Source organism: Micropterus dolomieu, linkage group LG08 (assembly GCF_021292245.1).
Source record: "Micropterus dolomieu isolate WLL.071019.BEF.003 ecotype Adirondacks linkage group LG08, ASM2129224v1, whole genome shotgun sequence".
Lineage (NCBI taxonomy): Eukaryota > Metazoa > Chordata > Actinopteri > Centrarchiformes > Centrarchidae > Micropterus > Micropterus dolomieu.
Window position 1 is genome coordinate 8,652,731 of NC_060157.1, and position 16,332 is coordinate 8,669,062.

At 38.9% G+C, this 16,332-nt stretch overlaps 3 protein-coding genes and 1 non-coding gene across 6 annotated transcripts; 1 reads left to right on the forward strand and 3 right to left on the reverse strand.

Annotated features, from left to right (window-relative positions):
* Positions 1-1,261: 1,261 nt before the first annotated feature.
* ppdpfa (pancreatic progenitor cell differentiation and proliferation factor a) lies at positions 1,262-3,351 on the reverse strand. Its single transcript, XM_046056245.1, has 5 exons — positions 3,203-3,351; positions 2,268-2,370; positions 2,001-2,078; positions 1,823-1,916; positions 1,262-1,721 (listed from the first exon to the last, which is right to left on the reverse strand). Exons 2-5 carry the CDS (start codon positions 2,320-2,322, stop codon positions 1,619-1,621), a joined length of 330 nt encoding a protein of 109 aa, XP_045912201.1. The 5' UTR covers positions 2,323-2,370; positions 3,203-3,351; the 3' UTR covers positions 1,262-1,618.
* Positions 3,352-3,898: 547 nt separating this feature from the next.
* Positions 3,899-3,970, forward strand: trnae-cuc. The gene has a single exon. It is a non-coding gene; the product is annotated as a tRNA-Glu (tRNA).
* A 654-nt stretch (positions 3,971-4,624) lies between these two features.
* Positions 4,625-9,091, reverse strand: LOC123975225 (tumor protein D54-like). 2 transcript variants are annotated; one of them, XM_046056505.1, is made up of 9 exons: positions 8,867-9,091; positions 8,181-8,296; positions 7,933-8,081; positions 7,650-7,697; positions 7,173-7,274; positions 6,300-6,326; positions 5,403-5,438; positions 5,206-5,254; positions 4,625-5,116 (listed from the first exon to the last, which is right to left on the reverse strand). In XM_046056505.1, the coding sequence occupies exons 1-9, from the start codon at positions 8,877-8,879 to the stop codon at positions 5,039-5,041; spliced, it is 618 nt and encodes a 205-aa protein (XP_045912461.1). In that variant the 5' UTR covers positions 8,880-9,091; the 3' UTR covers positions 4,625-5,038. The 2 variants fall into 2 exon arrangements, 1 of the variants encoding a protein (XP_045912461.1); XR_006826009.1 differs by having other exon boundaries at positions 5,024-5,116; positions 5,393-5,438; positions 8,867-9,090.
* Positions 9,092-11,563: 2,472 nt separating this feature from the next.
* Positions 11,564-15,935, reverse strand: dnajc5aa (DnaJ (Hsp40) homolog, subfamily C, member 5aa). 2 transcript variants are annotated; one of them, XM_046057684.1, is made up of 5 exons: positions 15,763-15,935; positions 14,774-14,902; positions 14,462-14,675; positions 14,171-14,342; positions 11,564-14,061 (listed from the first exon to the last, which is right to left on the reverse strand). In XM_046057684.1, the coding sequence occupies exons 2-5, from the start codon at positions 14,881-14,883 to the stop codon at positions 13,958-13,960; spliced, it is 600 nt and encodes a 199-aa protein (XP_045913640.1). In that variant the 5' UTR covers positions 14,884-14,902; positions 15,763-15,935; the 3' UTR covers positions 11,564-13,957. The 2 variants fall into 2 exon arrangements, with proteins under 2 accessions (XP_045913640.1, XP_045913639.1); XM_046057683.1 differs by having other exon boundaries at positions 11,564-14,064.
* Between the last annotated feature and the right edge of the window lie 397 nt (positions 15,936-16,332).

The window sequence follows — 16,332 nt, forward strand, 5'->3', positions numbered from 1 at the left end:
GATACGTTTCTTGAATTAGTGCAGCTTTGTAGGGACAGATCCTGTACTTTCTGAATGGGTAGAGATGCTTGAAAGTCTGAAAACATGAATCATATCTTTGGTGTTTTAAATGCCAAAATGTTTTTCCCCGGTATGAGGCTCTAAATGCTCCACATATAGCTCTGGAACAGTTTGACTGATGTGTTTGAACAGGATGATTATCTTCAGTCTATTTTTAGATGTGCAGTGTGCACATTGCAAAATGTTCCCTACACATTGATTTCAAAGAAAAGTAATTTCAGAGAACCAGACATTTATTGATCCTTCTAGCAGTTAAAAGTACCAAATGTCATTGCAGTAATTAGAATATTTTAAGGTAAAATAATCCTAAGAACTGGTGCTAAATTATATGAAACCTTCAAGAGATTGTTTTCATTGATGATTTATGGCTCTGGATTTGGAAACCTGGCCCTACTACAGTAATATTTGATGAATCAACATATTTTTCTCCACTTATTTTTCTTTAAGTAGTTAGTCACAAACTGTTGATACAACACGCATAAAGATTGCAGGGGAGAATTACATGCTCTCACCTTGAAGTGTAACATGAATAGACTGAATCTTTTCCAACTGTGTGCTATGGCATTAAAACATTACTTTTAAAGGCGTGTAAGATTTAATGGCCGCAGTGCACTGCTTTATTTTAATGCCCTGCAGTTGTTATGGAAGCATGTGTGACAAACTCTGCAGCAGGTCTGTGCTAGCAGAAACTGGTAACTGACCAGTGATCTGCTTTCAGAAATGTGTTACATAAATGTTAGGGTCAGCTATCTTCAGCTGCTGTTCCCTGATTCATTTATACATTTGTAGAACTGAATATATGAATATAACATATGTTTCAATGTATTTGCTCAATGAAAGCCATATAATTGTCCTGACCTTTTCCAAAAGTTGTTGACCCACATTCAAGCTCAGGTGAGACATTATGTAAGCTGTATTAACAACTGAATTAAGCGTTGCTAATCATAAACTAAACAGATTAGGTCTGTTTGGTAAGGAGCCTGCATGTGTTCCCTTACAGAGTTATAAAACAGCTGCTCTGCTGTGTGAATCACCTGAAGAGAGGTGACAAGCAATACTGAAGATGTGAGGTTTATTAAAAACACACAACAGATAATGTCACATTGTTTTCCTAAATAATAACAAGTCTATGTTTCTTTTGGCAACCAGTCTATACAGTTTAAAACAGCTGTATGGAAACAATAAAATGTAAACCAAGTACTGACTTCAAGCATTTTATTTATTATCATCAACAACAGTATCAAGTCACAAGAAGAATAAAATGAAAAAGTTTTTACATACTAGTTTTTTTTAAACTTTTGGTCATAATAAAAATATACTATACATAGGCAAATAGGAAAAGCAAACTCCATAGACTAAAGGTAACACACACCATCATCTCCGTCTCCAGTGACAGACTTATGGCCTGGAAGGCAAGCTGAGTGGTGAGGGAGGTGAGGGAGGTGAGGGAGGTGAGGGAGGTGAGGGAGGTGCGGGGGGGGGGGGCAGGCGGCAGGCGGCAGGATGGTGAGCCGGTGGCAGGGAATGGAGTCTAGGTGGAAGATGATGGATGTGTGGATTATTCAGACTTTCCATTTTCACTGCTTTCGCTGAGTTGTCTGTTCAAAACCATTTCCCTGGCGATGCAGGTCACCTGACCGTTGGCCACTGTGTAGGTTCCCCTGCAACACAGGAACAGGAGTGTTAGTTTCACCCCACAGAACAACAACATTGAAGGTAAATGCAGCTGGTAAACATTTTGTTCATATATTACGACACTCACTTTTGATTTTCAGAGCCGTTCTGCATGCCGGGATGGTTCGATTTTGCAAAGAAAAATGAAGTCCACCAGTGACCAGAATCTTGCCTTGGAAGTGCTGTGAAGAACAAAATGGATGTTAGAAAGAAGCTCAGATTGGTGCAGGGAGACCTCACTTTCCAAAATAAAACCTTTTTCTTACCTGGGTGGTGTGGAATGACCTCCCCTGTGTACTCGGCACTGCCACAGGAGCTGTTGCTGGAGGCGGACCCCAGGCGTCCTGGAATAAAGATATAAAGACACTTCCTTTTAAAAAAATCCAAGGAGATCCTTTCAAAGACAGAAACTGACTTCAAAAGGGGAAAAATTTCAGGAGGCAGACGCCGAAAGATAAACTATCAAAGGTGCAATTTTTGAGATCCACTGAAATGACTACAATCTACATGCATATAGGCCACTTCTGACTCACTTCTATAGTAATCATGGGTGGCGATGAGGGAGCCACTTGATGGAATTGCTGCCATTTTCTCCGACCTCAGGTGGAAAACCGCTCAAAGATGGAATAGGATAACCTGGAGGAGAGACAGAGGACATTTCATGGTATTATTAGGCTGGAAATAAGCAGCTGTTTCAGAGAATCTGGTTTCATGTGACTCAAATAACCAGTCTGTGTGAGAGTATGCCCACATGTCCAACTGAACTCAGATAGCTTAGTGCACGATCTGCAGGCATGACTGCATGGCAAAAGGTTATTGGTGTTAAGGTGTTCTTGCTGAAATATTGCTGGTAGACGTTCAAGCTACTACGGTGTTCTGCCAGGAAATAATGGATTGCTCTATTACATTGTTTGTAATGACAAAAACAAAATAATGACTACACTCAACCTTTTTGGCGCTTATGTTTTTGGCCTTGTATTCATATGGCAACAAAATAAACAAAGAATAAACATGTATTATTTGTGTATGTATTTAATTATTCACATGTATTTCAGTAGAATTATGATATCAGCCTGGAGCCTGAGAACCAGTTAAGCTTAACACCAGGGGAGCAGCAGATGGCTTTGGAGCAGATTACACATGTCTAGATAAACTCAGCAGGTGACACCTAAAAAAACCTAACAATGGTTAGAGGGCAATTTGACTTATAACAAGAATTTACTGCATGTGCTTATACAGCAAGTGGACAGTCAAAATATTAAAATATTGACAACTGTGGGCAAAAGCATTCCAGCACAATTGTGAAAAAACTACCTTTGAATTTTATAATGAAGACAAGCGTTGACAGAAAGACACCTAATGGATTTGACTGTTGTAGTACACATTTTAAGGATGGCAACTGTCTTCGAAATATTAGAATAACTTTATAAATAACAAAACCTTGACTTGTTGAATTATTTTGACCTACCTTTAAGGTGCGGCTGTAAGGTGCGGATGGCTTGAAGTAGAAGAGGTGTTAGTTGTTCCAATGGCCCATTTGTATATGAACTATCTGTGTTGACCCGTCTCGGTCAATTGGCTGCCGGTCTCGCTGACTCTGTGAAGAGACGATCGGCTTTTATAGCGTCTGCCCTCGGAGCGTGCCGCTGTGGCGCGGGGCGGAGACTGTGGCAGCTCAAGGACACAGAACGTGTTGTGGTCCTTTTCGGTGTTAGGACGAGAACTCGGTGACACGTGTCAAGAGGAGGTTTTAATTAATGACGGCAAAGGCTGATAAGGACGTGATCACACCTCCATGTTCGCCAGCTAATGTCAGAGAGCTGCCAGAGTTTTAGGAGTAAGTCGGGGACAAAATGCTTCAGGAACTCCTACGTTTTCTTATCAGAGCAAAATAAAAATCTCTTTACATTCCTCTGGATTTTATGCATTTAACGTTTTCCTCCCGGCAAGTCGCAAAACCTTAACGTAGCCTAAGTTATAGCCTAACTACAAACACTTAAAGTTAATAGGCCTACTACTAATATCTTACATAGCACATTTCAAGTCAGTGTGCTTTACAAAACAAAATAAAAAGACTTATATGAAGTAGAAAGATTTACTTCATACATACATCAGTCGAACCTTCTAACTTTATATAGATATGTATACTACTCCGAAATACCTTTCCCTGGTGGTCTAGTGGTTAGGATTCGGCGCTCTCACCGCCGCGGCCCGGGTTCGATTCCCGGTCAGGGAACTGACATTTTTGTTCGAAATGTTTGGTTGTGGCTTCTTGGTCATTTTGATATGCCAAACACTTACGTAAGAAATAACAATAATAGTCTATCGGATGTCAGAAGTCACATGTAACCATGTTTGTTATGTTCATGTTCCACACTCATAATGTACATAATTTGTGTGCATAGATGTGCACATTTATATTTATGTATGTATATATGTAAATGTATACCTAATTTTATAAGATACTAAATATTTAGTTTTCGCTTTTCTGTCGTCCTTTAGTGCTACTTTTATATACTTTGTTCTATTTTATTGTTTTTATTCTATTCTAATTTAAATATATGAATATCTGTTTATACCTTTTCTGTGTGTGTAGTGTAGAGGGGGCTACAACTGAATTTCATTGCTCAGTCCTGTATTGTATAATGAAAATAAAGCTGAAATCTGAACCTAATGTTTTTTTTTTATAAAGTTATAGTCCCTCATAAGGCCTAGGAGATCTCCATGGATTTTTTCAGCTTCCACCTTTTGATTTCAGTAAAAACTGATCAAGTATAGTAGTAGTAGGGCCACTTGCATCTACTGTCCACCTAGTAAAACAACACTGTAAATACATTTAAAGCCTCTAGCGCCACCCAAAGGCTTGATATGAACTGAGGCCACCACTAAAAAATTTTCTCTGAGAACAGTAGGAAATTTAATTAAGAACACAAATCTGAGTAAATAAAGGTATGTGACCATCAATGACAAGAGATAACATAGCATTAGTACAAAAATACTTAATGTTTGTGATATTCTGTTTTGTACATTTGTCAATATGGGTTTCACATTCAAATAAAATTACATGTATCCAACATGCAGAAATATAACATTTAAAAATTAAAAGACTATTTTTATTTATTATAAATTGAAGTTTGAAATAATATTCTATTGCAAATTTTATACATTCTATTAGTCATATTGTTTTAATACAGCAGTCAGAAATAACAGTGGACAGATGCACACACAGGAGCAATATAACATTCTTTCATAACTTTACAAGGTATGAAAAATAATTAATTGTGATATGTTCAAAGGGTCCATCTCATGTGCTGTGGCCTGAGGATCTTCTTTCAAACCCAGAGGTGTCTCCATTACTTGACAGATTGCCAGTCACCTTGTCCTGTGTGACCCAAGCAGTAAATAAATGATCAATACTCATATACAAAGTAGTGTAAGAACACTGTGTGCCTGCAGCTTTGACAAACTCACCTTCACGTTGCCGACCATTTCCTCCAAAGACTTGAATGTAGAGGAATGTCTGCAGAGAAACGTGACAACAAATTACACTGCTGCTTTTTTCCCCCTGTAAGTCAAATCAAACTGAACTCCAACTAGTTTAAAGACATAAATACAACACTAAGTAGTAAATATAAGAAATGCAGTGACAAACACTCACTGTGTTTTACCTCATAGCCGGCACACTCATGGTGTGGCTCAGGGTGCTGGGCAAGAGAGGATGAAAAGGGGATTTGAGCATTATACAGATACAGAATCAGAAAAAAGCACAAAAATATAATCCTTCAATTTGCTCTAAAGTTTATATATATATTGTGTAGGGCTGTAACTAATGATTATCTTCATTATTGATTAATCTGTCAATTTTTTGTCTTTATTGTTTAATTTCATTTAGGGCTGAACACTTTTGAAAAAATATGTAATTACGATTATATTGCTATTGCGATACGATTTGCAATATTGTAGGGGATTATGGTGTGATTTTTTATTTTTACACACTTTTCACCTTTAACAAATATTGCACCTCCTGCGATATGAAAATTGCTGTAGAACATAAAATTTAAATTAATTGTTTAATAAAATTTTTATTAATTGTTCAGGCCTTATTTCAATGTGTTTTGTATGAACAAAAAATATACATGTTTGATTTTAAAGCTTTTAAAACTGAGAAAAGTGTTGAGAGGCAGTAAATGTTTATTATTTTTCCTTGATAATTAATTTGATACAATTGATTAATCCATTGTTAAAATAGTTGACATTATTGGCAATTAACTAATCAATTAATCGACTAATTAGACTAATATGGTTATTATACCATAGTCATGTGAAGTGGATGATCTTCTAACAGATACCACAGCTGTACAAAGATGAAACTCACTTTAAAGTCTTTTTATATACAGTCTATGTTTAAAGTCACTATATTGTTCTTGTCACTCATGTTCTGGTCAGGACACACACACACACACACACACACACACACACACACACTGGGGCTCATTCAACACCGTCTTCGGACCATTCAGCTTCACAACAACGGGCTCAGTTCAGTTGTACCGCTCACAGCTTACCGTGGTGGGCTCGGGAGAGGCAGAGCTCTGTTGGGACAAAGACAGACACACAGAAATGTCACACCAGCTTCTGTTTCCACATGGATGAGAACAACAGACTTATCAGCTACTGCTGCCGATGTCCAGCTGTACTAGTGTGATTGGATTATCGTTGCTTACCGGCTACAAAAAAACACAAGACAGGAGGTGCTTCATAGTGATACTCAAGAGAATCAGTGGTAGATAGTAACTAAATACATTTACTTAAGTACAAGTGATATATGATGTATTTTTATAGATTAAGTAAATAAAATTAGCCACACCTTTACTAGCTGCAACAAAAAAATGACCCTTACACATTAATGCATCTGTAATTATAATCCATTAATAGAATATTATTCTGAAACGGGCCATTCTGTACTGAGTACTTTACTTTAAGTACATTTTGCTGCTAATGCTTTTGTATTTTTAGTACTGAAGTAAACAGATGACAGGTTTTATAATATTCTTTTGTCTGAGAATATGTGTTAAATGTATTAGATTGAGATATGGAACCTGCCAACCTGTAACAGTAACTTCAGTTTGCATTTTAAAGCATCTTTCTGACATGTTGCCCCCTAGTTGTGATTCTCTGTTGGTCTCCTGCCTATCCATCTGCCTGGCTGAATTAGACAAAGACAGCTTTCTTTTTCCTACCAGTCACCTCAATGGAAGCTTCTGCGCTATAACCATGAAGAGTTTGGTGTTTTTGTTACCAAATGTATTTCACAGACAAAAAACCCTAATATTTCAAGCTAATTTCTTCTGCTAAGTTTGGTTTGTTATGACTAAATAATGATCAGTTTTTTAAAAACTTTTTCTATTCAGAAATTAGGAGGGAGGAGCCAGGCCTACCTCATCTCTGCCAGTCTCCTGGTGAGGGCCACGCCCATATTGGACAGTGCAGAGGACGTCACCTGGCCTGCATGAGAGAGACTCTCCCGTGTCCTGACATATCTACAGGTAAAAAGAAGCAGTAGAAGTCAGAACCTGAATGGGGGGAAGTCTCCTGTTTGCTGTTTGTCACACACAGAGAGCACAAATGTATAAATCCACACACACAACAGAAAATAAACAGTTAACAAACTATTCGTCAAATGCTTCAGGCTAGTCCTGCAGTTGTCTGTTAATACTACGGCTCCTTGTGCTAAGTCGGCTGTAAGGCTATTACCAGGCCATCAATCCTATTTGACCTGGAAAATCCCATCACTTGTTTCTAAGAAGAGATCCCCCTTTGAAAAGCACAAAAACATAGGGATACCCCTGCGCATTGAAATGCAGAACAAATGTTTATTAATAGGATATGATGCAAACATGGTGACCAACACTCACACGCTGGAGTGGCTGATGTCCTCCAAAGTGGCAGAGGCTGTGAGGTATCTAAAACAAGAGCAGAACATGCACAAGTTGGCAGATTACTCAGGCTTAAGAGAGAGACCACGACAGTCATTAGTGCACTTTCCACGCATTTATGTAACCATGACACACAATGATGATGCGCGGCAAATGTTCTGCCAGTGGAGATGTTAGTGTCTTTAACCATCCAACAGACCAACTATTTAATGTAACAATGACACGTAGAAACCTATACTACCAGTCTAAACATGCAACTTACGGGCCCGAGGTCTGGATGTCTTGCCAGCCTTTGGACAGGTTCTGTTTGATGTTACTTAGAGGACTCATACCCAGCTGCCTCCTGATGTCCGAAGCATATTTTTCTTTGACCAGAAGCACCTGCCGCAAGGTCTGAATTTCATCCTCCATCTATGTGGGAGAAAAACAAAAAGGGTTTCATCAGTGTCAACATTTTAAACATATTTACTTTTTCTGTTTTGTGCGAATAATCCACAGAAGCTGCATCACCTTTGCAAGTTCAATTCGTAGACTCTCTAAGTCCTCCTCGGTTAGATCTGAGGCTGAGCATCCATTATCTGTTATCCTTGTGGAGAGGTTATTGAATGATGGAGCCCCACCAAAACCTTCCAAAGAAGCAGGGGTGAATAAATATTTGATAGAAACAAAATATTAGATAGATAGATAGAGAGATAGATAGATGCACCCTTAAATTCCAGTATGTTTGTGTGTTAATTTGAATATAAATATAATTTTTAGATATGTTCATAAATTCAGTATTCCCTCCGAAACTTTCCAAAGAGGCGTTATTAGAAAATATTAGATATAGTCTTAAATATTAAATAGATAAAGTATGTAACTAAGGCAAGGCATATAACTGTTGCATAAGATATATGTTCGGTTAACATTAGGTATAAGTTTCGAATAAACTCCAGTAATTATGCCAACAGATAACAGTATCGTCGGTTTTATGTTTCATTACAGAGTGAATAACGTTGCACACAATCGGAGCTGTCCTGAGTCCTGAACTCAGCTGGCTAACAGCTAGCTAACGTTACCTGTTGCTCACGGAGCTAACGTTAGCCAGCGTCGACCAATAACGGCAGCATAAACACGATAAACACGTTAGCTGCCGACTAAAACTACCCAAGATATATGTGGAAATTAATTGTAAAACCAATGTGAGGTGGTCTTACCTGGTCGGTCCATTGCTGCCACTTTCACCTTAGAGTGTAACGTTAGCTAGCTAGTTGTGCCCTCCAGTCCCCATCCAGTCAACTGAAGTCAGAGACGAGCAGCAGGCAGACTCTAGCAGCACAGTCAGGATCACTGTCATAGGGACTGGTGTTGTTTACACTCACAAACACACACACACACACACACACACACACACTCACACACCACACACACACACTCACACACGCACACACACACACACACACTCACACTCACACTCACACTGAAGCACCATCACCACCAAAATAAAACTAAAGAATGTTCTTTATTTATTTAACCAGACTTTCCTTATAAAGGTTTGAACGTTTTCTTGCACAATATTTTCATCAATATATTTCTGATAATAAGTCATGAATATTATACTATCTTCAATATTAAATATAGGGTTCAGCTAATTGTTCTTTATAATATCCAATTACATGCATGTGATCCCAAGAATACTTCAAAGTAGTAATACCACAGCAGACATATTATCAAATACACTGCCATAGATATACTGTATAGTATTATACAGACATAATGGCTCTTTTCACTGTTACACTATAATATATCATAGTAATGGATTGTTCTCACCAATGCATTATATGTTAGTGACACTAATTTTAACTACTATTTTCCTTTATTGTATATACTGTTGGGAAGTTTAATCTAAAGGCTAAAAATGATTTTATCAGATGAGTATATAGTTTGAATGTAATTAATTTTGTTTGCATGTTAATCTGAATAATTGCTAGTGATTAGCTGTCAAGTAAATGTAGTGATGTGAAAGATGTGAAATGACTTCCCAAGGGGAGAACAAAATCCTCATAACACTCCTAAGACATTATGTGTTGACAAGTCAGAAATGTTTGACAAATAATGTTAGTATACACAATGTGGACTTTTAAGTGGGCGTAAGATGTTAGAGGCAACACATTAAAATTAGACAGTCTGTGGTAGTGTCTAATGGAAACGAAATAGCTGATAACATATTTTAATATTACCAAGGAAATCTATTCCTATAGACTTAAAATCTGAATGGTTTATGTAAAGCACCTGTAATGTTGGTTATACAAGCTTTTCTTTGAACTGAAGCTGTAGTAGCGTCATACAGAAAGGAATCTGGATTCACAGAGAAAGGAGTAAAACAAAATGCCATTTGAATTGTTTTAATGTTGTAAATTCCCATTTATAACTAACATCCCACAATGAGATGGTAAAATGGCTTGTCTCCATCTGCTGGCAAAACTTGACACCACACTGCAATGATGAGTCTCTAGAAATGAACAAAAAGTTGGCTTTTTTTAGTTTTCTGTTGTCATTGCATTAACCAGGGTCCCTGATACATTCCATCATGTTACATTGAGATAAACAACAAAGCAGCAGTAAATCGAGACATTATGTAAATGTAGGATGATTATTTAGGAATGTGTGTGTAGCCCAGTACTTGGTTTACTTACATTACTGTGTATTTGAAACCTTTGAAAGTGAATAGATTATCAGTTGCATTCTGCCAAATGATATAAATGAGAATGAATGCAATGTAAAAAATATAGATTACAATATTTCTAATTGTAAAAAGTGCTAAATTCTGACCACAACTAAAAGTTATACATACACCGCAATTAAAGTTCTGGGGAATAGAAACAATTTCACCCTTTCTCAGAGGTGGAGGGTCCGTGTACATTGAGGCACACTGGTTTCACACTCTTAACACATTGGAGCCTTTTGGCTTAATTAAGATGTTTCCTCTAATTTATTACACTTGATGGATGCATACTTGTACTTTTTACACTTCTAACTTTGTAACTTTAAGATACATCTGCGTTCTTTTATTTCTGATGTGATTATACTGTACAGGGTGTGGCACTTGGATGTTGGCTATGGCAAGTCCCAGCCTTGGATCCATTATGCAATAGATTTGAAATCCTGTTCAACCAAATATTGAATGACAATTGTATACTCTCCTAGGTTGACAATACATGTGTTTGCCTTATGTCTGTGCCCATTTTGACTCTGATGCAAGGCACAGTAGTGTTGAAATGTTAGTCTTTCTTGTTTGCACAAGCTAATTAAGTTATTTATTACCCCGGCCTTTCTGTGTGGAGTTTGCATGTTCTCCCCGTGTCTGCGTGGGTTCTCTCCGGGTGCTCCGGCTTCCTCCCACTATCCAAAGACATGCGGACTACGTTAATTGGTGACCCTAAATAGTCCTTAGGTGTGAGTGTGAGCGTGAGTGGTTGTCTGTCTATGCGTGGCCCTGCGATGGACTGGCGACCTGTCCAGGGTGTACCCTGCCTTTTGCCCGATGTCAGCTGGGATTAGCTCCAGCCCCCCGTGACCCTGTGTGCAGGATAAGCGGTTGATGATGGATGGATGGATGGATGGATGAATTGTGTTATATCGTTGTAATTTGATTACTTAATTATTATGTTGCGAATTGTTTAATATTTGTTTTAAATCCATGGCAGACTGGGTTGTATGTTTATGTGCAAATGTGCATGCCCCATGCTTCTTGCCACCAATTTGGATGTCTTTTGTCTTACTTTGTATGTAATTTTGTGTTGAACTCAAGTCATTGTCAGATCTGAACCTTCTCCAAACTGTATAAACTGAGAGTGTTACACGAACTACGCCATGTAGTTATTATCCTCACATGAAATACCTTGAGAAAGACACATTGTTCAGGAACATTTATTCAACAACAGCAAATCAGATCAATGATCCACTTGTTTTCCTCCACACACACAATTACCATGCTACAACATAAACGTTAAGGTTTATACTTTATATGCGACAAGTGTATGTACAAGCGACCTTAACCATTAAACCATTCCTTGCTAAATTTAATGGTTACATTACAACACCATACCAGTTGAAATTATAGCCAATCATCATTTGAAACATGACAAAGTATGAAATAAATAAAATTCCCAAAAATGCATCATATAACCATTTCACTATAGTTACACTATATACTATGTTGTCTTTTTATGGAGTCATTTCCTGATCATTGATCCATTATAGTTTTTTTAAACACACAGTGCATTCAACTTAGAACAATTTACAGTAGCATTTTTCAGTATCTCAATGAAAAAGCCATGACAGGAACACCTATGCTTCATCAAGGGTTACAGGAAACATCATACAAGGGCCACAGAGGTCAACATCCATACCATTAATAGCAGAGGGTGGGCAACAGGGGCTCACCAATTGTAAACCATTGAAACACATAACCAGTGGCAAAGATGTTCATGGCAATTTATGGCAATTTGCAAATGTGTGGCAATGTTTGCAAATTCAGTAGTATGAAAAATCTAGAGTAATTTTACTTGGAGCTGCCTGTAGCACTGGTTCACAGAAGATATGCCTTATAAGCTTCTTACTCTACATGGATTCAAAAAAGTCAACAATGATAAACGATCACAGCATTGGACAAGATGTCAGAGTCATCAGACTTCAGTTCAAAACACAGGACTAAAAACATAATGGAAGTCATATTCCTCCCTATCTAAAATATTCTCACGTGGATGTCAGTTTTATTTCCCAGCTATGACGAGTGTAACATGTTTTTCTACATCACATTAACTACTTAACATATTCAAGACAGCTCAGAGTTAAAAACATGTCACCCTCTGAACCAGGGCTGCTGCTGCTGCTGCTAGAGGTCTGATTTTTCCACCTATAAACAGCTCTGATCAGAGCCAGCTGCATTACCTGGAGCTCCTTGGCTTCATATAGCACAATCAATAAGTAAACAAAAAAACTGCAAAAATTGGATGAAATTAATATCTTTCAGCCTCAATTGGTATAAACAAACAAACAAATAAAAAAGAGCAGACAGCAGAAATTCATCATATTATACCAGTAACCTCGATGCTTTACCATATTAAAATAAAATTTCCTCCACTAATGAAAAACTACAATTGTCAATTATGAATATTCCTTTAAAAGCATAGTTTTTTAATCTATGAATTCAATTTTAACATTTTTTATTAAATCTGATGTAACTCCTGACATGAAAAAAACAATGTTTGGCTGAAAACAACACATCAACATAAAATCATAACATCATAACTAATCCACCAGGGCTGAAACGTGCCACAAGAGATGCATAATGCAAGAAATTATCAACCAAAGTAAAAGTTACCTTGAAAATAACTGTCACGATGATGTGTTCAGAGCTGGAGGAAAAACAGGAAGAATGGACTGAAATAAAGCTGAGGCAGAGGAATGAAAAGCCAATTCTAATTAATAACTAAGGTAGAAATGTCACGTCAGCAGGCATTCATGAAGTAAAGTCTGCAAATAAAGCTTTGTGCCTTAACAACCTCAACAACAAGTCATGTTAAAAACACTCAGGGGAGCACACTAAAGATACACAAACACAGTGCCAAAGATGTTCTGTAGGTCTGATGACGGCAGGTGGCATTTTCAACAAAAACAGAATTGATTGCAAACAAGAAGTAAAATCTGCTCTTTAATGATGGCACTGACCACCTCAGCAAATAAACACACCTCTCTAACCAGCACCTCCCTGAGCCATGGCTCTCCTTCCCTTTAGCATAAAATATCACGTAAACTTTACCCCAACCTTCTCCTCCTCCCCCTCCTTGTGAATTGTCCTCATTTGAACATATTGCACATACATATGCACTCACTTTATGAGTATTGCAAAGTAAAAATGCAGCTAAAGATAAAATAAAATTTGGAGACCATGTTTTATAAACAGTGCATGCTACACCATGATGCAAAATATGGGAGAGGGAAAGTATGGCAGGCGACATGTGTGGTTAAAGGCCAAGAAATACAAAAGAAGAAATAAAAAGGAAACAATTTAGTTGTTTCTCTTTTCTTCTCGTACTGGGGGAAATAAGTTGTGGACCAATCAGGGAGGGGTGTAAGGGGTGTGATGTTATTAGTTCCTTTCATGGGCCATGCTTACTAGTCCCTCTCCTCCGCATTAGTTGTCTTTCGGTAATGGAAAGATGGATTGCCCCTTTCTTTCATCTCACTGAAGTGGAGCAGGGAAGCAGGCAGGACCGCAGGCCAGGATTGATGGGAACGGAGGGTTAGTTAAAGCCGGTGTCAGTGTGGTAGGAGTAGTGCCCATCCGATGTTAACTGGGTTGTCTCTGTTGCTGATGGTTGCAGCATTATAGGGTCACCCCCAGCCTCTGCTTGACAAACAGAAACAACATATTTCAGTGTTTGCATTGAGCCCCCCTCCCTCCTCCTGTTAGTAACCCTAATATTCAAAATGGGACTCAGGTGATTCAGTCTCACCTCTCTCATCAGATTGCAGCTGAGCCTCCAGGTCCTCAGGGGACACGTAAAATTCCTGTTCCTGTCCTTCCCGAGGCCGTGGTTTACATTTTCCACAGCAGCAGTTACAGCAGCAACACAGGCAGCAACAGAAGTAGCAGCCGGTGGCCAGGCCGCAGAATACAAACAGAGCCTGCAGGCAAGCAGCGGAAGTGAGCAGTCAGTGTGTGAGCACAAAATAAGAAAAGTATAACCAATAAAAATGAATCACAGAGCAAACAGTAATGGGCCTAAGCCGTATCTCAGTCTTACCTTTGCCCACCAGCTTGAAAGGACAAAGTAAGTGTTGACATTCTCCTCTCCAAACTGCTCAGCTACATATAGTCCCAGAGAACCATACTTGTCATAAATATTACGTTTTGTGGGGTCATTCAGAATCGCATGGGCGTTGTTGATCTCCTTGAACTTATCGGATGCCTCTGGATTGTCAGGATTCTTGTCAGGGTGGAACTTCAACGCCAGTTTCCTGTGTAGAAAGTAGGCAAAAAACGAAACGAGAGACAATAAAATAAAAACAAGCAGTGGTCTGTGCTAATTACGTCAGGTAAGAGAGGGAAGCCTCACCTGTAAGATCTCTTAATGTCATCCGTCGTGGCCACCTTCTCAACTCCCAACACGTGGTAGAGAGACTCACCAGCGGTGGACAGAGAGCGCTGCCTCTGTTGCTCAGTCATGATGCCTCACGTCCACAAGCTGGGCACAGAAACAGAAAACTAAACGCACTGCTTGGGGCTGTGTGCAATGTCAAACCTAGGGAACCAGACCTGCTTTATTAAGACAGCCTGTTTATCATGATATACATCTGTTAAAAAAGGCCTTTAACTAAAGAGAGGCCTGTGTGATTGAAGCCTCCTGACTGCAGGCAACAGCTGGGCTGTCTAGATTAAATGTCCTGCACAAGCTATACGTGGAAACACACAGCTGTGTTTGAAATATAGGGAAAATAAGTTAACAAGCGACGGGGGCAACACACTGGATTTCTTATATTTTGCTGCTCTAATTCAATTTCTACAATTTTTCAGTGAAATTGGCATCAATGATGTCAATAATAGCCTACTGTATCTGTGACATCTTGGACTACTGACTGTCTCTGCTGCTGTAAATCAGTAACTGACATCCATACAATCAACCATGCTGCAAGAGAAAAAAGATAAAGCCATTCCTAAGAATATAGCTGGTTCCAAATGGGTGTCATCATGACATAAATGAATAGCCACTGGTACATTTGAAGCCTTACAGCTCAATTTAATATTTTTTTTACCAAAAACGGTCTGTTTTGACAAGCAGGGTGTCAAATTTCCCTCTGATGCGAATCGCATCCCGTTGTTAATGTGTCTATAAGAAGGATTAGATTCTGTGATTTCGATGCTAGAAGCATAATCTACGTGCAAGCATCCTCATCAGCACTGCTATAGCGCACAGCATCCATGTTGGTTTGCTTCCTGGCCTGTACTTCATGCAAGGCAGGGATGTATCGTCAGCAGTAATTTTCAAGGGCGAGGGGCAGTTTTTCGAGTAAAAATAAAAGATCGAAATGCACGTTACAGGCTCACCTTTCAGTCGGCTCTGATGCGCTGCAAAACGAACGATCCCAGGAGGATATAATTTTAGACAGTGTAGCGTGACTATGGCTGCATCTCGCACGTACCCGGACCCTCTCTGGCTCCCACTACGCAACCATGGACAGCTGCAGCAGTACGCAGGCTCCGCCCCCAAACACCCCTTGGCGACCCGACGTGCGCGTGCACAAACGGACTGGGATGATGGGGAGAGGATGCTGGTCCTGGATGCAGAGGCGTGCACCTATTACACCGTCAAGCACGGCAGGAAGAAAGCAACGTTTTGCTTATACAGTCACAGAAACTGTCACATGGTTATTTAAGACCACTTAAGTGATTAGAGGACTAAAAGCAAAAGTCCCACATTATGGGAAATATCCTTATTCGCTTTCTGTTGGAGAGTAATTAGACAAGAAGATAAATACTACCCACAACCAACGCTCTGTTTTACATATTTTCTATAATCTGTAAACAAACTGAACTCAAAGTGGGTATGTGTGTCAAACTATATCTTGGCCCTGAGAAATAGTCCAGCACATCACTGCCCATAAAGACCAATTAACA